Source organism: Pseudogymnoascus destructans (assembly GCF_001641265.1).
Source record: "Pseudogymnoascus destructans isolate 20631-21 unplaced genomic scaffold scaffold_4, whole genome shotgun sequence".
NCBI classification, from domain to species: Eukaryota; Fungi; Ascomycota; class Leotiomycetes; order Thelebolales; family Thelebolaceae; genus Pseudogymnoascus; species Pseudogymnoascus destructans.
Genome location: NW_020167523.1, coordinates 354,820 through 378,236, shown reverse-complemented (window position 1 = coordinate 378,236; position 23,417 = coordinate 354,820). Strand labels below are relative to the sequence as shown.

Genomic DNA, 23,417 nt, shown 5'->3' with positions numbered 1-23,417 from the left:
AAAGCTACATAGTTAAATAGTTCCAGGTGCAGATAGGGGCTAAGGATGGTAGGAACACTCTGTAACATAGTAGATCGTATAGCAAAAACTCTGCACCTAAAGCCTACATACGTAATAAGTGGGTCCACAAAAGGCCTACAACCTATCATGAATTTCGACATATTATAGCCAATGGATCTGCCGGGGTTCGCTATTTTGTAGTACAGTCAAACCCCTGTTATAACAATCCTGGATACAACGATATTTTTGATATAGCGATATATTTTTTGGAACCAATTCTATTTCCACACAACTTACAATACTACAATAATCACTGACAATTAATTCAAAATTATTTTAATCTTCAACTTATTCATCTTTCCTCAAAAATTAATTTATTACCTTAACAAATCCTATAAACTTACCTATTATCATATTATACATTACTCTTGTATATTGCACTACACTATTCAATTCTCCTTTAAATATCCCCTATACACTCTACTATACCCTCATTTAATACCTATGCTATGCTTATGTTTCTTCTTATATAATAACTCTATTTCTATAATAATGATAATATTTTTACAAAACTTACTCTAATCTACAAACTGACGCTGACATATTCTTAGGATCATGAGCCAGAGGCACAGTATTACATTAGAACAAAGGCGCGCCCTTCGTCGCTGGGCACATCGACAGCACCCAAAGCCTACATAGAAGCAATGCATTGAATGGTTCCTCCACGAATACAATCACAAACTTAGCCAGTCAACTGTTTCCAAATCCTTAAGTCTACACTTCTCCCACCTCGACGAGAATAATACACCACAAGGCGTGCGACTTTGAGAAGGCTTCTGGCCTGACTTAGAGAAGGTTCTGTTTGCATGGCAGCAGCATATTGAAGCAAGAGGGGGATTTACAACTGGAGAACTTCTGCAAACAAAGGCAAGAGATATCTGGCGCCAGTTTCCACAACACTCTGGCAAGCCAGTCCCAGAGTTCAGCATTGGATGGCTTGAGGGATTTAAGAAGCACTTTAAGATATCATTAAAAGTTCGACACGGAGAAGCCTTATCTATCCCAGCTTCTACAGAAGAGGAAATGAGAGCACAAACTGTGGCAGGGGAATATCAAGAGGAGGATATCTATAACATGGACGAGAGTGGCCTTTATTGGAGGATGATGCTCTCTCGAGGCCTCTCATCACAACATCAAGCTGGTTTAAAGAAAGACAAGTCTCGGATCTCTCTTGTCTTTTGTGTCAATGCAACTGGCACAGATCGATTTCTAGTCTGGTTCATTGGCAAAGCTAAAACACCACGCGCTTTGCGATTTGTATCAGTTAATACAATGGGAGGGCAATGGCGGTGGAATAAGAAAGCTTGGATGAATACAATGATTATGACAGAGTGGCTTCAAGCTTTTTATAGAGCGGTTGGAAGCAGCAGTTGAGGGCATTCAGCAGGCATCATTAGTTCAGGGGACATTAGATACATGGATTACATAATATATTCTATTTGGTTACAGCGATATACTGGTTATAACGATAGTGAAATGGTAGACAGAATACATCGTTATAACAGGGGTTTGACTGTATGTTATAGAAGATGTATTTAACCGCGCCGCGTATCTGAATCTACCAAATAATTACTTATTGCGTCTTTGGCGTCTGTGCTGTTCCGTGAATTTATAGATCTCCGATCTCCGATAACTACGGTGGTATTTTGTGGCAATTTGTGCATCTAGAAATTCTTCAGACTCAAACTTCTGCCAGCCTCGTCTGCGCAACATTGTTCAGGCCACAATAAAATCGCCCAAGATGCCTTCCACTCACAAGAAAGAGAAGCCATGGGACACGGATGACATTGACAAGTGGAAGGTTAGTTCTATCACTTTATTTAATTCCTTGTTCCACCTACAGCAATACACCACCCTGCTCAATATGTGCTTGGCTAACCATATCGCAGATTGACGCTTTCAAACCAGAAGACAATAAGGCGGGCACATTCACAGAAGAGTCGACCTTCGCCACTCTCTTCCCAAAATACAGAGAAGTCTACCTGCGCGAGGCCTGGCCCCTCGTCACAAGGAGTCTCGAGAAGTTCGGCATCGCCTGCACCCTCGACCTCGTTGAGGGTTCCATGACCGTCAAGACCACCCGAAAGACCTACGACCCCGCCTCCATCCTCAACGCACGCGACCTCATCAAGCTCCTAGCCCGCTCGGTGCCCGCACCACAAGCAGTGAAGATCCTCGAAGATGGCGTCGCATCCGACATCATCAAGATCCGCAACCTAGTTCGCAATAAGGAGCGCTTCGTGAAGCGTCGCCAGCGTATCCTCGGCCCCAATGGCTCCACCCTCAAAGCGCTGGAGCTTCTCACAGAGTGCTACATCCTTGTCCAGGGGAACACCGTCTCGGCCATGGGCCCATACAAGGGCCTGAAAGAGCTGCGCCGTATCATCGAAGACTGCATGTCGAATATCCACCCCATCTACCACATCAAAGAGCTCATGATCAAGCGCGAGTTAGCGAAGGACCCGGAGTTGGCGGGCGAGAGCTGGGACCGCTTCTTGCCGCATTTCAAGAAGCGCAACTTGAGCAAGAGACGTGTGCCGCTGAAGGTTACGGATAAGTCTAAGAAGGTTAGGACGCCGTTCCCGCCACCGCAGGAGAAGAGCAAGGTCGATTTGCAGATCGAGAGTGGAGAGTATTTCCTTAATAAGTCGGCCAAGGAGAGGGCAGTGCAGGAGGATCGCTTGGAGAGGCAGAAGGAGAAGAAGATTGAGAAGCTGGCGAAGAGGGAGAAGGAATTCAAAGCGCCAGATGAGGACGGTGAGAAGAAGGAGAAGAAGAGGAAGAGGAAGGCTGAGGGAGAGGAAGACGAGGAGAAGCCGAAGGAGAAGAATAAGAAGAAGAAGGCAAAGGCTGCTGAGGAGGAGGGGGAGGAAGAGGAGAAGCCAAAGAAGAAGAAGAAGAAGTCAAAGGATGTCGAAGGAGACGAGGAATCAGAGAAGCCGAAAGAGAAGAAGAAAAAGCGAAAGTCAGTGGCAGCAGACGAGGAATAGGTTGCATCGCTGGGAGCGACTGTCATTTTGGCGATGGAGTATCATGGCTAGCATTTCGTGGAAAGGCGTTTTATGTTTTCAGATATCATGCCCTAGGACTGGAGGAGACGGATGGGTTGATGTATATGGTAGTGAGCCAAGCAGCCCCACAGACTGTGTATTTATTACCCTCGAGGATGATTATACATATCCCATTCCACACCCGTCAACCTTACTATACTATACAATGATCGTCACAACCCCCCTTCTCCCCGAATTCGTACAACCATCAAACCTCCGCCTCACTCTCATCCAACTCCCTCATCCTCTCCCTAAACTCCGCCGCCTCCCGCCTCATCTCCTCCCCACTCCTCGCCTCCCTCGTCGCATCCTCAATCCTCGGAAGCCTCCCCCCCGCCACCGGTCTCCCCGCCATCTCCCTATCCCACAAATGCCCCCCCACATTCCCCCCCTCCCCCGCCATCTCATCATAAATCCCATCTCCCTTCCCATCCCCCCTCAGCCGTGGAATCACATGGCAATGCACATGCGGCACGCTCTGGCCCGCCTCCACGCCGTCCTGGATCGCGATGTTGAATCCCCCCTCTGTGGGTGCGCCGGGGGAGGGGAAGTACGTCAATGCGATCATGCGTTGGACTCGCTGCACAGTGAGGAAGAGGTCGCTTACTTCGGGGGGGGTGAGGTCGGGGAGCCGCGGGACGGAGCGGTGGGGGGAGACGAGGACGTGGCCGGGGAGGAGGGGCTTGATGTTCACGAGGGCGAAGGAGAGGGGGGTTGTGTAGAAGACCTAGGGGGGTGTTAGCTGTAGACTCTTGTTTTTGAGCATATTCTACCCCTATTTGTGGCATAGGAGCTGGACAAGCAAGGTGGGGGGTGGTATATATATATCACGTGACAGGAGAGGATAAAGTTGAGGTATATACCTGGTCTGTGACCTCGAATGGGCCGAAGGATATGGGCTTGCCATTACCGGAGGACATGACGCGTCGAAATAGTCGAGAAGTCATATATTTCATATATAATCCTGCCCAGTTATGTTGTCCCCGTTTCGTTGTACCGCAGAGTGATTGAGTGACATGACCTTGAGGACGGCAGGAACATCGGGGCTTTCCCACGCGTTACCAGGCGTTACCAGGCGGCTAAAAACCCAAGTGCCGGCCCGCGGGAAGAACCAAGAACCTCCACCTTCTCGCTTACCATCGCCTCAACTTCCCGGAACAACTTTCTCCGCTCCTAACATGCAGTCGTTGCCAACAACTTCCACTCATATATCTATCCACTGCCCCTATACTAAACAAAACGATTAGTACTCCAGATCATGAGGGACCCCCCAGATCTTCAAGGGCGGCCGTTCAGGCACCATGTTTATATATGAGACGGCCGGCTCAAATTGCCGCCAGCGAAACAGATCACCATCATCTGATTCAGTTACGCTAGATCGCGTCTTCTCATCCTTTGCTGTTGCTCTCTGCTATTCGTCAGGATGCTCAAGGCTCTTTCGCTCCTCGCCTCAGTCGGGTCTGATTTGGCAGGCACCATCCTCTGGGATGGCCGCATGAACGACCTCACCTCCAGCCCCTGAACCATGGCGGAAAGGCCAGCATGACAGATGACCTGTGAACGATGTGCTAGATGGCGTGCCTGCCGCAACCGGACTTGGTAGACCGTCCTAGAGGGATAAGCGGAGTCGAAGAAGGACGACTGAGCTTATTAAAAGCCGGGTTGGGTTCTATGCTCCCCAATCCTCACACGGGGGTATACTGTTCACCACCTTCTCGTATGCGCGCGGTGCTGTCGCAGAAGCACCACATTGGTGTCATTGCAGGCGCGGATATTCAGCTGCGGACAGGCCGCGGATAGAGCCTGCTGGTAGAGTGTCAAATAGACCCTCAGGGCATTCCTCTGTGCGGTATTTCATTAGGTCAGTACCGTTGCGAGTGGCAAACGTGGGCATCTAGAATGTATCAATAATACTGCGCGAAACGCCGCCCGCGACCGTGGAGTATATGAGAGGCGGGGAGACACCGGCGCCAGCGGAGGTTGCAAGGCCTACGCACGTCTGCATCCTGTTCCGTAGATTGCTGGGGCCGCCCCTCATCGCGGTCTTGGATGGCCCGACATTGTTGTGGCATTGGAGCCAGAGACCCTCCGTCCAGTCTGTTTCGTCGCACAGATGGCGGAGAGATGGGAATGAAGAGGCAGAGAGAGAATCAGAGCTGCTCAGGGGAGGAGATAAGGCTAGATTATGGGAGCGTGGGGGGCGGTCGAGCCGGAAAAAGACAATGTAGAGTAGTGATGGCAGCCAGGGGAATGAAGACGTATAAAACGACGGTGAATCTCCCAAACATTCTCAATGAAGGTGTCATCAGGGCGGATGAGAGGTGTCAACGGGATTTTTGGGAAAATGAGGCGTATTTGAGAAATAGAGACGTAGAATACGCCAAGAGATGAAGATGGTTTAAGAAAGGGACAAAGGAAGGGGGTGATAGTGTGAGAAGACTGGGTATGTCGACAGAAGGCTGTGGCATAGTATTGCACAATACAGTACAATACAGTATAGTATGGATAGATGGAGATAGAGGTAGATATAGTGAATATTGCATATTATATGCCATGGAGTAAGATGCCAGGACGTTATTATCCAGATATGGCATTATGGTATAGCACACTGAAGTAACTTATACTACGTTCGGCCTCATTTTATATTTGGCTTAGGTAAGAATCGCGTCGCGACCGCCACAACCGCCACAACCGCCACTTGCGGCTGTATTGTGCTTTGGTAGAATAGGCGTCTCAATTCGGCCTATTGCGACAACCACTGTAACGACCGATATACAAGCTCTATAATAGCGCCTTGCTCCCGTATATATCCCTCATAATGTCTCGCGCATCCACCTCCCAGCAGAGGAACCTGACGCTCACCGAGGAGCTCGAGAAGCTGGAGCAAACAATAACACTAACCCTCCAAGGTCAGCTCCCGCGACCCTGAATTGACCCGCGGCGCAAAGCTTATATCTACACAGAAATCGACCACAATTTCAGCCGCGCACACCGAATTGTGACGACGAGCATCCTCCCCATCGTCGAGCAATACGGCAAGCACTCCGAGGCTGTATGGGATGGCTCAAAGGTCTGAGCCCCCCATCCCCACGAGGAAGGACGGGTATCTTGAGTACCTACTGACTTTTCACAGTTCTGGAAACAGTTTTTCGAGGCGAGCGCCAATGTCTCTCTGTCTGGATACGAAGAACTACAACAAGACGAGGAAGAGGACACAGCAATCTCTCATTCACATGGCAACAGCACCTACGGCGCCTCGCTGCAGGACGACGATTCCCTGCCAGCAGACACAACCCACCACCACGCCTACTGCCACGACGACGAGTCCCTCCTCGACAACGGCGACATCAGCGGCAGCACCCCCCGCGCCCCCCCATCACGAACCGCCACTAGCGGAAAATTCGCCGACTACGGCTCCCCCTACGAAGCACTAAAGCGAGAAATGAAGGGCGGCGGCAAGGCCAAAGAAGAAGAACTCGACGACGACGACACCCCCCTCCCTCCCACAACCCCCGGCACCGAACAACGCCTCCCCCGCATGTCGATGACCCCCCTCTCCTCCCCCTTCGAACCAACCTCCCACCTCGCTTCCACCAAACGCGCCCAGGACCCGCTCCTCCACCGCGTAATGGACAAAAACTACCGCCTCCAAGCCACCCCACACACGGCGCAGAAACAAGCCAAAGCCGCCGCCGCATCCAAACCCTCCTGGCGCGACCTCGCGTCCCCGTCTTCCTCCTCCCCGATCCAGGCCCCGCAACTCCACCATGAGATCTTCAGCTCGCCCATCCGCCAGCCGCAGATCCGACCTAACGCCGCGCCGCGCACGCCGGGGGTGAGTGTGCAGACTCCTGCGCGGGGGAAGAGTACGAGGGATATCGGGATCACGGATGAGATTACGTGGGATAGCGATAGTGAGGATGCGGAGGATGTGTATAAGACGCTTGGGATGAGTCCGCCGAAGACGATACAGTTTGCGATTCCGCCGAATCGGGTGTTGCAGACGCCGGCGAGGGAGGCGAGTAAGCGGATTGTGGAGGATTTGCTGATGACGGCGGGGGCGGGGGGGTATGAGGAGGATAGTCCGAGTATGGTGAAGCCGAGCCATAATTTGTTGGATGATAGCTTTTGAGGGGTTGATATTGTGCGTTGGGGAGGGGCCACTGCAGCTCCACATCCAAGGGGCGATGTCCGGTTATGCCAGTTGAGATGGAACTTAGCAGGCAGAACGGTCAGAATACGAACAGCTCTCGGGAAAAACTACGCGTCATTCCAGCTGACAAGTAGCTGAGGCAAACTTGCCCCACGAAGGCGCCAAAATCCAAATCAAGAACCATACATTATCCCGCCACCATGCGTTTGTCCTTAACGACACCCCCCACACCCCCCACACCCTCGACCACCTCAATACTCCCCTCCTGCGGAAAATACTACCCGCCACCAGCCATCAGCGCCACCTTCTCAGGCGCCTCCAATAACCGATCCACGAGCCAACACTAGACACCAGCTCTTCCCGCGCAAGCACCCCGCCATCCAGGACCAAATATACCCACCAATCCCGAACCTCAAAGCGCTTAGATAGATATGAATACACCCATTACTGGAGGACGTTCCATACGGCACATGCAGTCGTGACACCCATGCCGTGCGTAGTCCACATGCAACCCTACTATTATGATAAAACCCACCCTGAATCGCTATACCACACGTATAACCTAATCCCCCTCCCATACTACCCACGATCTACTACTCCATCATCCTCACCACATACCCCCCCGACCCCAGCTTCCCCGGTCTTACTCCTCGGCACCCACTCGCAGTGCCAGGGTGGTCGTCGATCCGGCCCCCCCTCCCGTCGCCACAGACCACAGACCAGCCTGAACAACACAAGGTGGCGGAACAGCCTGGACTGGTCCTACAAGCTGTGTTAGCGGGTTGAAATGTGTGAATTTGAAGTAAGCCCCCCTCCTCCCCCTCCTCCTACAGAGAATCGTCAAGCTGACTGACCCAACACATAGCGAATGTACCACCCCTCCCTCTTCTCCCCCACCCGGCATGCACGCGCCATCTGACACAAGAGAAAAGGGTTCTACCAGTGCCTCCCCTCCTCGTTTCCCGGGCCAACCCCGACATCGTCAACCCCTCAGTCATCGGCCCCGGTGCGGGAAGACTGGCAGTCACCTTCGAGGCGGGACGGAATGCGTACGGGGTGATACCATCCAGTGGGCAAAAGGGGGGGGAGGTGTTTGCGAATTTGGGGGCGGTTGGGGAGGAGATGGTGGAGGGGTGTGTGGATCAGACGGTGAGTTTTGGGGATCCAGGGGGATGGGAGGGGTGGAGAGGGGGGAGGGGATAGGGGGATGAGGCTAATGTGTTGGTGTAGATTCATTTTTATGGTGAGGCGACGGCGGATGTGTAGGGGGAAGGGGCAAGGGGGAAGGGGAGGAGGGGTGTGGAAGGTTGTTTGAGCGGGGGGCAAATGCAGATGAGGTGGTTGATTTGTTGGTATATAGTTTTATGAAAAGAAAGGGGTATATAACTCCCATCTGTGCTTCTCGCCCCTGAGTGAAGAATAAAACATGAAAGTTCAATAGTGTAAATATAATGAGAGCGCACCTACCTGTAGTCGAAGTGATCGGCTTCCAAAGTCACTGAACTGGTCGGTATGGATTCCTGGTTTGCCATCCTAAGCTATGATGCTTCAAAGTGTGTAAAAGAATGAGAGTGCACCTAGCTGTGGTCAAAGCCATCGGCGTCCAAAATCACTGAACCAGTCGATGTTGTTTCAGGCCCAGACTTGTTTAAGCATATCACCAACCCAGCCAAATCAAAGCACAGATAACACAATTTCTCATGTCAAACACCATCATGACGAAAGCACAGCCAAGCCATAACATGCTCTCATGGATATCATAACCCCCCCTCCCCACCACTTCCCCACTCACAACCCCCCTCACCCCCCTCCCCCACTCACCCAACCATCCTCCGAACCTTATCCAAAAGCACCACACTCTCCCTCCCCAACTTCCTCTGCCCGTTCCTCCCCCCCGTCCTCGCCTTCGCCATCGCCCTCCTATGCCTCTCCCTCTCCTCCACCTTACCTTTCCTCTCTTTATCCCTCCTCTCAAACTCCGCCCTCCGCTCCTCCGCCTCCTTCCTCTTAACATCCGCCTCCGCCTTCGCCTTATCAAAATACCCCGGCTTCTTCGCGCGCGCGGTTTTCGGACCCGAGAACCGCGGTACGGAGGCCGCGGGGGGGGCGTCGGGGGCGTCGAGCATGGCTTGCCGGGAGGGGTGGAGTTCGCGGTCGCCTTCGCCTTCGCGCTCTTGCTTTGGTTCCACGGGGGTAGGGGCGACGGGTTCAGAGGGGGCTTGGATGACGATTGTAGATGCGTCTGGGGCTGCGGGGGTGGGTGGCGGGGAGGTGCGGGCCTTGATTTTTGCGTAGGATTTTTTGACTTTGGCGTTGTGGATGAGGTCTTTTTTTATTTTGATGACTTTTGGTTGGGGGGGGGGGTGTTAGCTTGTGTGTTTCTACAATGGTAGAGAGGCAAGACGGGGAGAATGGAGGGAGAGGAGGTAATGGTGGGTGGTTGGTTACCTTTACGCCGCCATGTGCCGTCGGGGAGGTTGTCAGGGCCGACTTTGAAGCCGGCACGGGTCTTTTTGACGTGTGGGACTTGGGGGTCATCTTCTCTGTCTCGTTTGGGTGCCATGGTGTATGAGGGTGTCGAGTAATCCGTGGTAGTATAGTTGTGCTGAGTCTATCAGATCGGTGGTGGAAATGCTGAGGATGGAAATATTTCCTCGTCATTGTATGTGGAGCAAAGAGAGCAAAGAGGGCAAAGAGGGCAAAGAGGGCAAAGAGGGCAAACAGAGCAAACAGAGCAAACAGAGCAAACAGAGCAAACAGAGCAAACAGAGCAAACAGAGCAAACATCACTTTTGTTAACTTGGTGGTAATCGTGGTAGAGAATGGCGGTCAGAGTACTTGTTACTGCATAGTGGGTACTTGAGATGCGGTGAGGAATGTGACTTGATGCAAGTACTTATGTGTTGCTGCAGGTACTTGGGAGAGAGACGTAGGTCATGCCAAAAAATTACAATATTCACAGAAGAGATTCACCCAGAAATCGACTGTATCATATATATATTTGCTTTTATTTGCTTCCATTTCCGCCCCTCACGAATACCTCCTCGAGCTGTCCCAGTACCTCTTAACTACAAGAACTGCAACAAACTCCGAGAAAAGCACTCGCCACGACCCTACTCCCCTCCCCGTCCAGCCCCGACCTCCAGAAGACCCCGCCATTCCCACCGGCAAAGCTGGGAAAGTACAACTTCCACTGCCAAACTCCCTCTCAACGCCATGATAAGTAGTATACTATAACCCCCCATCGAACTCGAGCAAAGAAGTACCGCCAGAGTACCGATGCTCACAGCATGCCCTACTTCCAGGACCCGGACGGCCACGCTGCGTCCTCACCGCCCAACCGACCGACATTTACCTTTCCCGGACCCAGATACCGAGGATTGAGGAGGGAGCCCTCGGAGGAGAGCATCCGGACAGACCTCTGCGAGGGCCCGGTACCGGATTCCCCAGATGATGCTGCTCCAACAGCGGAAGATGAGGCAGGGACGAGCTCTCACGATGCCTCGAGCTGTGTCTCGGACAGGCAGGAGCTGATGGAGAGGTTGAAGAGGGGCGAGAGTCCTATCTGGTCCCCGAAGAAGCTGGAAACGCCCGGTGCGAGACGTACGACTCCGCTCCTGCCGCCGGCGGAGATCAAGTCGTCGCCAATCTCACCTAGACTAGACGAGACCGAGAACCTGCATGCCGGGTTGTCTGCACTACACTCGGGGAACTTTAGGGAAGAGAGATCAGAGCCCAAACGGGACTTGAATTCGGAGCCGGACGTTGGTCGTATTCGTGCTGCAAGTCCCCCCCGGCCGTGGCTCTGCACTTCGCCACCAAGAGACTTTATACCATCTCTGCATGACCGGTTCCACTCTTCCTCTCGCCCCGACGTCGACTTCGTATCCAGGTCAAGGGCCGTCTCGCTATCGTCATCTTACTCCTCGAGTTTTGCATACATACCCCCAACGAGCCCTCTAGTACAGTCCCAGACCAACGACGACGTGGAATTCTCCCCTCTGGGGGAATCCATGGATATCGAAGCGGATTTTATAAGAAATCGCTGGCGCCATACTTTCCAACCCTATTCCTCCACGCCAGTAACACCGTCCAGCGCGGTCTCCGATTACCAACTACCCTTCCAACGCAGAGATGCGAGCTACGCCTACCAAGCCCACCAGCCGAGGAGGTCACTAGCCTTGAACACCGCCTTGTCGCAACCGACGTCTTCCCCTCAGACGCCAGCATTCCGCCACTCAAGACGACCATCGCTCGCGTCAGATTCCCCGCTACACCACGCATCGATGGTTGGATCATACGAGGAGAGTATTCTCAGAGGCAGAATGTCCACCACCCCCTCCAAACCCCTGGATTTCGTAGCACAAATCGGGGTACTGGGATTAGGCAAGTGCAAGCCGAGTTTAAAATGCCCGCCCCATGTGGCCCTCCCATTCCCGGCAGTGTTTTATAGCTACGCCACCACAGCCCACATCAGGCATACGGCATCTGAAGACGGACCAAGTCCGTACGTAGGCCAAATCGACCTAGAAAACGGTCTCCCAGCCGTCCCACCCTCAGAAAGCCACAGCACCAAGCGAACCCGCCACTCCAAGCTCCGATCCCGAGTTCCCGACGGCCCCGAGCCCCCCGAACCCCAGGACCAAGCCTCAGAGCTCTCCCAGCGACGTCTCCAGAAGCAAAAGCGCCGCTCTACCTCCCCCCGCGCCCCACCAGGGGGTTGCTACCGCATCCCCGAAAAGGGACAACTCCAGATCATCATCAAGAACCCCAACAAGACAGCCGTGAAGCTGTTTCTCGTCCCCTACGACCTTGAGGGGATGGAGGCTGGTACGAAGACGTTTATTCGGCAGAGAAGTTACTCCGCGGGACCGATTATGGATATCCCCCCCACCTCGTCGTCGACCAGCCAGCCTGAGCAGAATGAACGCGCGACGCTGCGGTACTTGATACACCTCCACATCTGCAGTCCCGCGTGCGGACGATTCTACCTGTATAAATCCATCCGCATCGTCTTCGCCAACCGCGTCCCGGACGGGAAGGAGAAGTTGAGGAATGAGTTGCAGTTCCCTGAACCGCGGTTTACGAGCTATAAACCCATCCGCGACAGTGTCCCCAACAGCGCGCTTAGCCCGGCGAGTGAGAAGGCGTATAGGAGGAGCGCATGGTTTCGTCTTACGGGAGGAGGGAGGGGGGAGGAGATGGAGCTGGATGGGGTTGTGAGGGCGGGTGAGGGGTATGCGTTGGAGGGGAGGAGTACGACGCCGGTAGAACCGATTCCGTTCTCGCTGTATAAGCGCGACGCCGCGTCGTCTGATACGGGAACTAGCCGATCCGGCATTCCGTCGAGGCCGCCCGCGCAGGATGGGATAGGGTCGAGTGAGTGGGATACGAGCGGTATGGAGATGTATGATAAACTCCATAAAGGCGACATCGGCTACGGCGGAAATGCATTCGCCACACCGCTGCTGCAGGGACGACAGGTCGCGGAGGGGTTGTTGGCGTTGAAGTTGAGAGGGTTGGGTGTTGGGAGGGGAGAAGGGGGAGGGGGTGAGGGGAGATGATGATGATGGACTGGTTGGCGCTGGTTCAAGGTAGGTTGGGGGGAGGGGTTTTTGGGGTTTTTGGGGTTTGGAGTGGATTGAATGATGGGGGGATTTGTTGCGAGATTAGATACCATTTTCTTAGTTTGATATATAAACAGAGAACTACCCCCTCGCCATGGGGGGGGGAAGAATAAAAAGGTTTGAAAGAAAGATAAGAAAGAAATTCTTGAAATCTCTTGACGGATAGATGATATCAACACTCTCACCATTACCCATCACTCCACACACCCTACACCCCGTCACAGTCATAATCACAGTCACCAAGCACATAAAACTCTTTCCTGATATACCCCCCTTTATTCATCCCCTCTGTATCTACACCCCCCACATAATGGCCAGGGCAACATAACATCCATACACCACCCCCCTCCAGGTCCCCAACTCCTATTCAGCTCTTCCCCACCCCTATCCTTCCCTGACCTGTAGGCACAAACAGAATTCCAACACAGTAAACTCATCCTGTCATGCTCGGGTGGTGAGGACATCAACGCCATATGCTGCGGTTCCGCACGCATGTACGTACGGGAGACGGAGATGGAGATATCGCCGCGGTAACGACGTAGGTGCAAACGTTTACCCCCCCCCCAAAACCTCATCGGCGCGGTAACCCTACGTACAAGCCAACGACAACGACAACGTAAACGTAAACGCCGCCTAGCTCATCGTCGCGGCAACACACGTCAGGTACGTACGTACGTACGGGGGTCCACGGTAAGCGGGGGGGAGGTTCTGAAAGCTTTTCATCAACAACAACGATCCATGATCAACAAACCACCATCCATAAAAACAAGAACAGCAAAATGATGGAAGAAGAAAACCACAACTAATCCGGGGATATCAAAAAAGAAAAACAAACACAAGATCTCGTCCTCCAGAAACAAATATTAGAAAAAAGAGCCAGCGTAAGAAAAATGCTCGAACAACCAACAATGAAGCAAAACGCAAAAGAGGCATCCAGGATAAAGAAGTGCCAAACAAACAAACAAAGACGCATGAAGAACCATTTTATCGACTCCCACAACTAATATACACGAATCCATCCACAAAACCCACGCATCCTCCTCCACACCCACAAAACTCGCAACAACTTGGGGCAAGAGCCACATCCACCTTACTCCCCCCCAAAAATCTCCTCACTATTCTCCACCACAAACTGCACAACCTCATTCCGCCTCGCCACATCGCTCATCTCCCTCTCCACACTGCGATCCCTCATAATCGTCGGCGCAAAAACGACAGCCACGTTCTTGGGTGTCATCAGGTTGACGGAAGCTTTGGAGACGACGCGGGCCAGGTGGAAGATCAGGAATTCCAAGACGTCGCGGTGGATGGGGGGGAGGAGGGAGAAGGTGTGGCGGAGGTGGGCGCACCGGGAGGTGGGGTCGGAGTCGGGGATTGCTGGTGAGGATGTTAGTGGGGGGTCCCAAATGAACAAGCAGACGATTACGGCAAACTCGACTTGGGGGACAAAGAGAGGGTCTTTGGGTCGAGATCGAAGATCGAAGATCGCCAACTCCGGAAAGTCGAGGACGTACGGCCACAACAAAGAAGCCCAACCCCGGCGAAAGCAAGAGAAGCAAAAGGAAAGGAAAAGGATAACTCACTCAGCGCCTCCAACACCCTCTCATAAACATCAAACGTCAGCAGCGGCACCGGCAACTTCCTAAAATACTGCTTCAACACGCTCGTCACCGCCGTGATATCTACATCCGGATCACTGATATCAATCTCCATCCCCGGCGTCTCCTTCTCAAACCCCTCCTGAATCATGCGCACCAATCCACTGCCCCCCGTCTTGCGGTAAATGCCCTCTACATCCATGCCGCGCAGCTCGACTTCCTCGATACAGCGGATCACGACTGAGGGGATGTGGCGGCGCTCAAAGGCCGCGCGCTCGACGAGGTCGGAGCCGAATAATGTCGCTGGACTCTCAGCAGCGGGGTTGAGCGCCGACGCACCACCGGCAGACTTGGAATTCGCATGACTCTTCTTGAACAGCCCAAAGCCTCTCGGATCACTCGACTGGGATTTCGGCAACGACCCCCCACCCCCACCAAGTTGCGAGTTCTGCGGCAGCGCCATCAGGCTTGGAGAATCAACAGGCGTCACAGTGGTGTTATACGGCATCCCGATCTCCCCCCCTCCCCCAGCAGCAGCAGCGTTACGCTCGCGCTCACTCCCAAACGCGCCTTTGAAACCCTTGCTAACACCCTTAGCGACGGTCGCACCGCCCTTCTTCCAGTTAAACTTCTTGGCTTGGGCTTTACGGATATTGACCACGTGCGGGGCGGACAAGACCGTCGCTGGTTCGAGAGCAGCGTCCGCGTCGAGGACGTGGGGGAAGGAATGCGCGGTTGCGAGGGAGGGGGCGTAGGCTGTAGCTGCCGCGGTGGTGGATGGTGCGTCATCGAGGGTAGCGAGGGACAGTTTATCCTTACTATGTACATAAATCCCCAGTCCATTCGTTGAGGCACCTCCGGACGACATCGGGGGTTTCGGGGATTCTACACTAGCAGCCGGCCCGCTCTGAGCACGGAAACGCTCCTGGATCTGCGTGGTAAGATCGTTATTCAGATCCGCCAACTGCGCGTTCTTCAAGGACAGCTGTTCGAATTCCGCTAGGGCGCGGTCGCGCGACTTGATAGCAGCGGCTTTCTCATCGAGAAGGGTCTCGCGCTCTTCGAAGAGGGTTTCGACTTGGCGGGACATGGATTGTTTGAGTCTCTCGATGCGGAGGACGAAATCCTTGATGGCGCTCTCCTCCATCTCCTCCATATTCAACTCCTGCTTACCCTCCGCACGCTTAGCGCGCTCTACATACCCAGCCAGGACTTCGATCTGACGAATCATAATCTCCGCCTGCGACCCAAGCTCATGCACAGTCTTGCGCTTCTCAACCAGCTGCTTGGTAACCGATTTCAGCTCACCGCTCGCCACGAAGACACGCTCGAGCTCCGCAACGCGCTGCTCCGAGTTGCGCAGCTGGCGACGGAGGACGGCGGAGTCTTCGGTGCGAGGGGAGCCCATGGAGATGGACTGCGGGCTCGCGACGCCGTCTTCGGCAATGGGGGTTTTAGGCCAGTGCCCCGACGTCACGGTGCGGCTGGTCGTCTCGCTGATGCTGCGGCCGTGGCGGACGGCGTTGGATACGCGTCTGAGGAGGGACTCTGCGCGCTCGTCTGTGCCGAGGATCCGAGCCATGTCCTCGTCCATGGTGAAATCGCCGCCGGCGCTCCATCTCGGGAGCTTGGGGGAGATAGGCTCGCCGGTTAGGGGGTTAATGGCTTGTTTACTGGATTTGTGCTGGAAGGGTGGTGGGGGGATGGGAGGGGCGCGGGGGGCCATGTAGGTGTCGCTCGGCTTCTGGTGTGGCGGGGCAGAGCGGATGGGGAGGCGTGGTGCGGACTCCTCGGAGGGCTTGATGACGGGGCTGGAGATGGGCTTTCCGTTTACGGTTGGGGTGGGTAGGGCGGTGCTGTCGGTGGAGGAAACGGATGAGGACATTGTGTCGGAGGCGGCGTATGATTGCGGCTGGGTCTTGGCTAATTTTCCGCCTCCAACCTCCTTCCGAGGCATGGGCTTCGAAGCAGTTGGCAGTTCAGCCCTCGTCTCGCGCGCAGGAGGAGGGGACATGGCCCAATCGGCCGAAGGTCTCGACTCCGGCTCCGCAGCAGGATACTGGTTTACGCCTCCCCTCGGTCTCTCCTGAGACACTCTCGTCGACTCAGCGCTCTCAGTCCTCGACAAGTTCTCTCTCTTCACCAGCGGTCTAGCCTGCGGATTCTCCACCGCCTCCGTCTTAGCACTATTCCTCGACTCATGCGAGCGCCTACGCTTCGGCACATCCTGCAGCTTAAACTTATCCTGCGGCGACTGCGCCTTCTCATTCGCATTCCCATTGCTCATCGAGTTAGCGAAGTGTTGTCTCTTCGGCTCCTCGCCCCCAAGCGCCGGCGACGCAGTGGCAGACGTGCTGCGGCTCCCCGCCGACGGACGCGGTGGTGGCCTCCTCGTGGTGGCTCCCCCGTCCTTGCTGGACTCGGAGTACTCGGTCGATGTCGTGCGGCCCTTCTCCTGGAACGCGATGTGCGGGGTAGACTGGCTCATTGGCACCTGTCCCCTCGCGCTCCTCGCCGACGGGCTGAGCATATCCTTCGCCGCGGCGTTCTCCTTCATGCTTCTCTCGGTCTTGGTATTCTGCGCTAGGCGCGGCGTGGGGGCGGGACTCGAGTCGAAGGCGAGCGGGATGAAGAAGCCGTCGCCGTCGGCGGTCATGTCGGAGGCGTGGGAGTGGCGGTTGTTGCGGTATGTGGTGGTTGGGAGGGTCAGGCCGTCTCTATGTCCCATATCGCTGGGTGATTCGGCGCGACGCAAGCTGCTTCTCGATACTTCGTCAGGGTACTGTGGGCGCGGTCTCGGCGAGAGCTCGGTGTGCGGATTCATGGCCGGCTCTCTCGACTGGGCGGCCTCTGTGGCGGCCTTCTCGCTCGGTGGCAGGGGTGGCAGGGCCGGAAGGGATTTATCGACGAGCATGCTATCTTTTTCTTTAGCTTTCGCCTGGGCGGCGGCGAGTTTACTCTTTTTACGACGACGCGCCATCAGCGACTCGTGGCAGCTCATGCAGAAGATGCCCTGTGAAGTGCGGGCATAGCGCAGGTTCTCGATCTTGCGCTTGCAGTTGCGGCAGCGGAAGCAGGTGGCGCAGAAGGCCTGGTCGCCGGTCAGGATGGCCAGGTCCTCGATCTTGTTGCCGCAGGCGCTGCAGCTGTAGGTGCAGTTGTTGCAGATCAGGGAGCCGTCGCCGAGGAGGAGCAGGTTGGCGTCCGAGTCGAGGAGGGTGTGGCATTGGTTGCAGCGGAAGCAGTCGAGATGCCATCTGTTGTTTGCTGTGGGGGGTGGGAGGTTAGCTGTGGGCTCAATGGGATGGTTGGTGGGCTATGAGGGAGAGCAGTGGCGCAATGGCATTCAGCAGAAGCAGCTCGCCCTCACAGTCTGGAGAGGTCAATGGACAAACAACTCACCAAGTTCAAAAGCCTTGCCCTCTTCCAGAATCTACCATTCAGGTTAGCACATGCTATCCCAATGCCCCTTCAACCCGCAGGAAGCAATCAATAACTCACCTCTCCACATCCCTTACACGGATACGCCTCCTCCTCCCCGGCAGACTCTGGGTAGTCTCCCGCCGCAACAGCAGCTTCAGGCGCCTCCATGGCGCAAGCTGCCTCTTATCTCCAGCTCAGATCCGGTGGTGCGGTATGGGTATGGGTATGGTGGTGTCGGGGCATGCGTGGGGATGTCGCGTGGAGTGCAGGAGCTGTAGTGCGCTGGGGGATTGGCGCGTAGGTTGGTGTGAGGTGCGAGGTTATGTGAGGTTTGTTGTGGAGGTGCGAGGTGGTATGTAGGTGAGGTTGTGAGGTGAGGTGAGGTGAGCAGATCGGATCTGGAGATCGTCCTCTGGAGCGTGGCACCGGTGGAGACGTATGGTACGCGATTCACAGTCTCTTGTGAAGTGAATGCCAGTTGCAGCAGCCAGACCGAGAGTTTGCAATGCTAGGAGCAGCAGCAGCAGAGGTTGGTTTTGTTGCGGGCGCGGGTTTCAGAAAGTGAGGTTTTGGGTGTTGGGTGTTGGGTGTTGGGTGTTGGGTGGTGAGTGGTGGCTGTTGTCCTCGCCGATGATATTATTTGTCCCTTGCTGCTTTGAACTGTGGTACGCGATCCACCTGTTACTAATCGTCGCCGTCGTCAACTTCTCGCTTCGCTCAAGGTTTGGAGGAAGCGAGATGCCCGATCGAGAATTTTATAGAAGCGAGATGCGCGGGTTTCGCAATTTGTGGTAGGTTGTATGTACCCTGCCATAGTAATTTATCTGTAAAGATACCTAAATTAGCCATTCGACAAAACCTTTGTAGAAAGCTTACATGACATGGTTCTAGGACTAATACTAGACTCAAGTTAGCTAATCTACTATAATTAAACAAAGAGAAGGGGTTATAACAGGTTATATTATACAAGATTAGATCTCCTCTACTAACAGTAGAGGAGGATTTAAATTAAACTATATATCCATAGGTAAGCCTCTCCCTCTTCTCCTTCTTCGTTCTACTACCTCTAATCTAGTTCCTCCCTCTCTTGTTCTTCTCTCCTCCCCCCTTAACAGTTAGAGGACCTTAGCTAACCTGTTTTCTAAGCCCTGAAGCTAAGTAAGCATAACTGTACATCATTACAAGAATCCTCGACCTTAGGTGACAGCTTACGCATAGGGGGCAAGCGTTGTACTGCTACTTAGAAGGCTTAACAAGGAGTCACTTAAAGAGGGCGAGCTCTAGGTTCTTAGGGGTGAAGTAAAGACTAGGAGTCACAAGACGAGGAGTCACAGGACAGGGGCTCACTCTGCGTTAGGCTCTAGCTGCCTATAGGTTTAGCAAACACCTAAGAAGAAGGGAAGCCTTAGACCTACAAGGAACTTCATAGAGTTGGCGTAGGCCTTGAGCCTAGACTAGTAGGCATTGAGGACCGCATTAACGGAGGTGTAGAACACCTATGTAGCAGCCTTAAGGCCCTTGGTCTTCACCTTGCCTAGCTTGACAAGAGTCTCAGCTTAGTAGAGAAGGGCCTGCTAGGGGTTGTCTACATTGTGCACAACAACCACAGATGGTCCTGGCATGCTGGCTCCCTTACCCTTCACTGGTTAGGGAGCACCCTTGCCCTTAGGGGTAGGGGCCTCCTAGGCTTAGAAGGTGTTAGAGTATATGCGCTAGGCCTCATGAAGGGCAGAAAGGGCCTAGATGGTGGTGCTAGAGTCAGTCTCAAGCCTAGCATCATCATCATCAGCCTGGCTATCTAAGAAAGTGTTAGCAGCAAGCTAGAGGGCCTTTAGTTCAACGCTAAATTAAGTATTAGCCTACCTAACTGTTAGTACAACTAGGTGAGGAGGGAAAAAAAAGGCGCCTTACTAGGACGCATTAGTAGTTGCCCTAAAGGCAATCGCCACACTTCCCTATATCTGCTAGGATCTAACACATTTGTCTAGGGAAGTTGAAATAGGTGTGGGTGCACTTCATGTAGCAAGGGCAAGGGCTAGTGTAAAGGCGCCCTGTAGACTTAGGAACTACGTAACAAGCAGTAACCTTCCACCTAAGCACGGTGCGCATCTCCTTAGGAACGTTAGTGGAAGATCTAGGGTTGTCTAGTTCCTCTAGCCCATCCTTAACAGTAGGCGAACAGTAGGGTTGAACGGCACGTAGGCGTTAGGATGCCACTGACCTAGAAGGAGTAGGTGTAACTAGTGCCTCGGACCTAGGGGAGCCTAACATCTAGGCTGCCATTCTCTTGTGAGGGGTGGCTGTAGGAACGGGAGCTGTAAGGACCTTCTTGCAAGGCACTATAGTAGGGCTGGAACAGGAAGATTTATTACTGTTAATAAGCCTCGGTAAGCCAGAAGGAAGGGAACAAGTACCTTAGAGATTGGATTGTAATGGTGGGTGCACCAGATGTGAGAATCTAGCCACCCAAGGAAGGGATGAATTTACTAAGACAACACACTGTCTTAGAAAACAGAGCCAAAGGGTCGTAGCTTAGACTATTCCACAACGCAGCAATCAGGTGTGTGATGTAGTGAAGTGGTTCAGACAAGTTGCAACAAATGTTGAGTCTGGGAACTCAGGGGTAAGTCAGAGGTTAACACCTCACTGACTTTTCAGAAACAAGGAGTAACAAGATGAATGCTTGGAAGCTTGGAAAAGACGTGGAAGTATGTGATAGTCGATTTACTGTATTGTCTGCTTGCCTTTTCTTAAGGAAAGGGCAATCCTATTTATGCTAAAGGAATGTAGTTCTCTCATTTTCCAAGACTTTCCATGACTTACCAGGCTTGGTAACTGTAGTTGACGTAAGAGAATCCCATAGAACCATCTCTTAGGTTCGTAGCCTATAGGAAGTAAAAGGAGGTCCAAGGTCAGAGTACCCCAATAGACAAATTATGTCATAGACAAATTATGTCATAGACAAATTATGTCATAACTTAACCAATCTTGTGGGTAACTAAAGAGCGATGACATGTAATGAATCATAGAGGTTCGTAGGAGCTTTTAGAGCTATCGTTCATGCTCCTAGGCCTCTAGTTGGTAGAGATATGTCATGTGGTAGTATGAGTGATGTCATGTAATGAATCATAGTTGGTTGTAGAGATATGCTATGTGGTAATATCGGCCCAGTAACTAAGGAGCGATGACGTGTAATGAATCATAGATGGTTGTAGCAATCGTTGAGTAGTATTGCTCTTGTTGTTGGTGTGATAAGCCAAAATATGTATAGTGACTTGTAGGTTTGAGGAGGAGATTTCCAAGTTTGCTCTTGAGTTTGATAGCCTTAAAGGTTAAGGTGTAGTGAAATGGTAGAATGAGGTGGTGGAGTGAAGTGGTAGAGCTAAGGGTGAAGTAGGAAGGTTATAGGGCAGAAGAAGGTAAACTGGAGGTAGGAATAGGGGGGTCATAGGACTACCTAGCTTGGCACGCGCCTAGATATCCCTCCACCTACACTAAGCAAACAGCCTCAACAATCACGCAAAGCCTACGATCTAGCAATCAGCCTCTCTGCTTAGAATTAGGGGCAATTCTCCTAAAGGGGGAGGTAATTGTAAGGAAGGCTGTTACATGCCCTTACGTAAGACCTCTTTTAGCAGGGCCTATAGGGCTTGGTAAACTAGGGCATAGGGCGCCTAGATAAAAGGGGGCTAGAGGCCTTAGAAGAAGGACTCTAGTTAATAGTCGCTATATTTACATAGACCTATTGTGCTTGCAGAATATGATACCTTCCTGCCTCGTGATGCCTCCTAATCCAAAACCCTAGGTATATCCTAGCATTATCACTTTAATCTAGTCGTTAATAACAATGTTATACTCTAGGGAACTCTCCTCCTCCCTACTCTATACTGCTACTAGCTCCTCTTTCTGTCTCTTAATGAGATTAGTAACAAGATAGGCTAGACTAGTGTGGTCCTAGCCTGCCTCCTCCTCTTCTAGAACACCTTCTAGGAGATCTAGGGCCAAACTACTACATCTCTAATACAGAGATGTAGCACTAAAATCCTTGTCTTAGTATTAAGATGAGTTGAGAGAGACTTAGTAGGTAGGCAACAGCTTAGTCTTGCTATTATTTATGGTTATAGTTAACGTATTTCATAGGCGAGCTAGTTACTTAATAACTTAACAACTAGATAAGGATTTAACCAAGTAGGAAAGGCTAGAAAAGTATTTTAATGTGTATTATCAAGCTGTTTGTTAAGTTATTCAGCTTGCTTAGGTGTGACTAGCTTGCCTGTGAAATAAGTTAGTATATAAAGTGTATAGACATACTTGCATATGCTTTTGGGTTTGGAACCAGCAAGGTGGCGCCAGCTAGCATGGGGGGGGGGGGGGTCGTGTTTTATCCTAGCGTTCCCCCTGACCTGTAACTTATCCTCGGTCGTGCAGATGTTACTGCCTCTTCTAGTAGCGCAGGGAGGTACACACGACAGCGGTATCTCGTCTAACATCTTCTACCTACCATTACACCCAAGATGCTAGAGTCGCGACCCCCAACCAATGTAGCCCTCTTGTCAGTGCGTGTTAGGCCAGCCAGTCCGTAGTCTAGTCGGTACTAATGGGAGGATCTAGATCTAGACACACATGCAGCCAGCAACGCCGAGAAAGAGAGAGGGCGTTTCAGGCTGAACGTAGACCCGACCCATCCCCATCCCCAACCTCAGGTGACCCACTCCATTTCCGGCAAACCCTCGACTGACCCGCCCACAAATACATCTTCCAAGACTATGTCGCCTTTTTTTTACATAGCATCAACTATTGATGATATATAAATCTGTTGTCGCTAACATCGCTTGAATAACTGTGGTTGTTTCGATCTTAATGCATTAGTAATGCATTAGCTTAAGTATATACTAGGCGGCTTTACCTCCTCCTCTTCTTCTATCTTTCATCCTCAAATTGAAGACTACTATCAATAGCAATAGTATTAGACCATAGGTCTTGTTGAGGTAGTGAAATTATCTCATCAATCGTGAATAATGCATTAAATATATTTAGGGCCCTATTCTATACCGTTTTTAGCCCTACCTGACCATATCATGTGATGCTACGCGAGCTTAGCTGACCAACGTGCAAGGTTTAGTCATAAAAATGGAGCGTTTTGAGGTAACCCCTGATGGTCTGTCTGCTCAGCTGTGTACTCCGTTTCCGTTTCCGTTTCAGGTGCTGTACGAGTGAGTGTACGACGACAGGGTTGGGGGGATCCATCATGGCAGCTCACTTACCACACTGGTGATGGAGATGGGGGATGGTAGGGTAAGGGTGGTAGGTGGGATTGAACTGGGGGTGGGAGATGGGAGATGGGAGATGGGAGATATTCAACCCCCTCCCGTCCTACATCCCACATCCCACCATCTTCCCCTACATCCCACATCCCACCATCTTCCCCTCCCTCTCACTACCCCTCTACTCCCCCCTTCCCCACCGCAACAAACCTCCCATACTCCTCCCACCTCCCCCCCACCTC

The 23,417-nt window shown here is 52.7% G+C and overlaps 6 protein-coding genes across 6 annotated transcripts; 3 read left to right on the top strand and 3 right to left on the bottom strand.

The window, feature by feature from the left end:
* Positions 1-1,754: 1,754 nt before the first annotated feature.
* Positions 1,755-3,447, top strand: KRR1 (ribosomal RNA assembly protein krr1). Its single transcript, XM_024465549.1, has 2 exons — positions 1,755-1,861; positions 1,950-3,447. The coding sequence occupies exons 1-2, from the start codon at positions 1,802-1,804 to the stop codon at positions 3,048-3,050; spliced, it is 1,161 nt and encodes a 386-aa protein (XP_024326718.1). The 5' UTR covers positions 1,755-1,801; the 3' UTR covers positions 3,051-3,447.
* On the bottom strand, positions 3,319-5,709 carry VC83_01876 (uncharacterized protein; the record flags this gene model as incomplete). The annotated part of the gene is made up of 2 exons (XM_024465548.1): positions 3,974-5,709; positions 3,319-3,837 (listed from the first exon to the last, which is right to left on the bottom strand). The coding sequence occupies exons 1-2, from the start codon at positions 4,064-4,066 to the stop codon at positions 3,319-3,321; spliced, it is 612 nt and encodes a 203-aa protein (XP_024326719.1). The 5' UTR covers positions 4,067-5,709.
* On the top strand, positions 5,710-8,423 carry ASK1 (DASH complex subunit ask1). Its single transcript, XM_024465547.1, has 5 exons — positions 5,710-6,019; positions 6,074-6,180; positions 6,244-8,065; positions 8,129-8,133; positions 8,196-8,423. Exons 1-3 carry the CDS (start codon positions 5,929-5,931, stop codon positions 7,240-7,242), a joined length of 1,197 nt encoding a protein of 398 aa, XP_024326720.1. The 5' UTR covers positions 5,710-5,928; the 3' UTR covers positions 7,243-8,065; positions 8,129-8,133; positions 8,196-8,423.
* Positions 8,424-9,080: 657 nt separating this feature from the next.
* Positions 9,081-10,049, bottom strand: VC83_01874 (uncharacterized protein; the record flags this gene model as incomplete). Its single annotated transcript, XM_024465546.1, has 2 exons — positions 9,712-10,049; positions 9,081-9,607 (listed from the first exon to the last, which is right to left on the bottom strand). Exons 1-2 carry the CDS (start codon positions 9,824-9,826, stop codon positions 9,081-9,083), a joined length of 642 nt encoding a protein of 213 aa, XP_024326721.1. The 5' UTR covers positions 9,827-10,049.
* VC83_01873 (uncharacterized protein) lies at positions 10,026-12,827 on the top strand (the record flags this gene model as incomplete). The annotated part of the gene is made up of 2 exons (XM_024465545.1): positions 10,026-10,114; positions 10,176-12,827. Exon 2 carries the CDS (start codon positions 10,554-10,556, stop codon positions 12,825-12,827), a length of 2,274 nt encoding a protein of 757 aa, XP_024326722.1. The 5' UTR covers positions 10,026-10,114; positions 10,176-10,553.
* Positions 12,828-12,913: 86 nt separating this feature from the next.
* On the bottom strand, positions 12,914-18,688 carry RGA2 (Rho-type gtpase-activating protein). Its single transcript, XM_024465544.1, has 4 exons — positions 17,990-18,688; positions 17,891-17,921; positions 14,474-17,755; positions 12,914-14,267 (listed from the first exon to the last, which is right to left on the bottom strand). The coding sequence occupies exons 1-4, from the start codon at positions 18,077-18,079 to the stop codon at positions 13,981-13,983; spliced, it is 3,690 nt and encodes a 1,229-aa protein (XP_024326595.1). The 5' UTR covers positions 18,080-18,688; the 3' UTR covers positions 12,914-13,980.
* Positions 18,689-23,417: the final 4,729 nt, after the last annotated feature.

Bases quoted from the DNA above. Each gene is read 5' to 3' on its own strand.
- KRR1 (XM_024465549.1), top strand. From the start codon at position 1,802: ATGCCTTCCACTCACAAGAAAGAGAAGCCATGGGACACGGATGACATT. The intron at 1,862-1,949 runs GTTAGTTCTATC...ACCATATCGCAG, and splicing joins ATGACATTGACAAGTGGAAG to ATTGACGCTTTCAAACCAGA.
- ASK1 (XM_024465547.1), top strand. From the start codon at position 5,929: ATGTCTCGCGCATCCACCTCCCAGCAGAGGAACCTGACGCTCACCGAG. The intron at 6,020-6,073 runs GTCAGCTCCCGC...ATATCTACACAG, and splicing joins AATAACACTAACCCTCCAAG to AAATCGACCACAATTTCAGC. The intron at 6,181-6,243 runs GTCTGAGCCCCC...GACTTTTCACAG, and splicing joins CTGTATGGGATGGCTCAAAG to TTCTGGAAACAGTTTTTCGA.
- RGA2 (XM_024465544.1), bottom strand. From the start codon at position 18,079: ATGGAGGCGCCTGAAGCTGCTGTTGCGGCGGGAGACTACCCAGAGTCT. The intron at 17,922-17,989 runs GTGAGTTATTGA...CCTGAATGGTAG, and splicing joins CGTGTAAGGGATGTGGAGAG to ATTCTGGAAGAGGGCAAGGC. The intron at 14,268-14,473 runs GTGAGTTATCCT...CATCCTCACCAG, and splicing joins GAGGGTGTTGGAGGCGCTGA to CAATCCCCGACTCCGACCCC.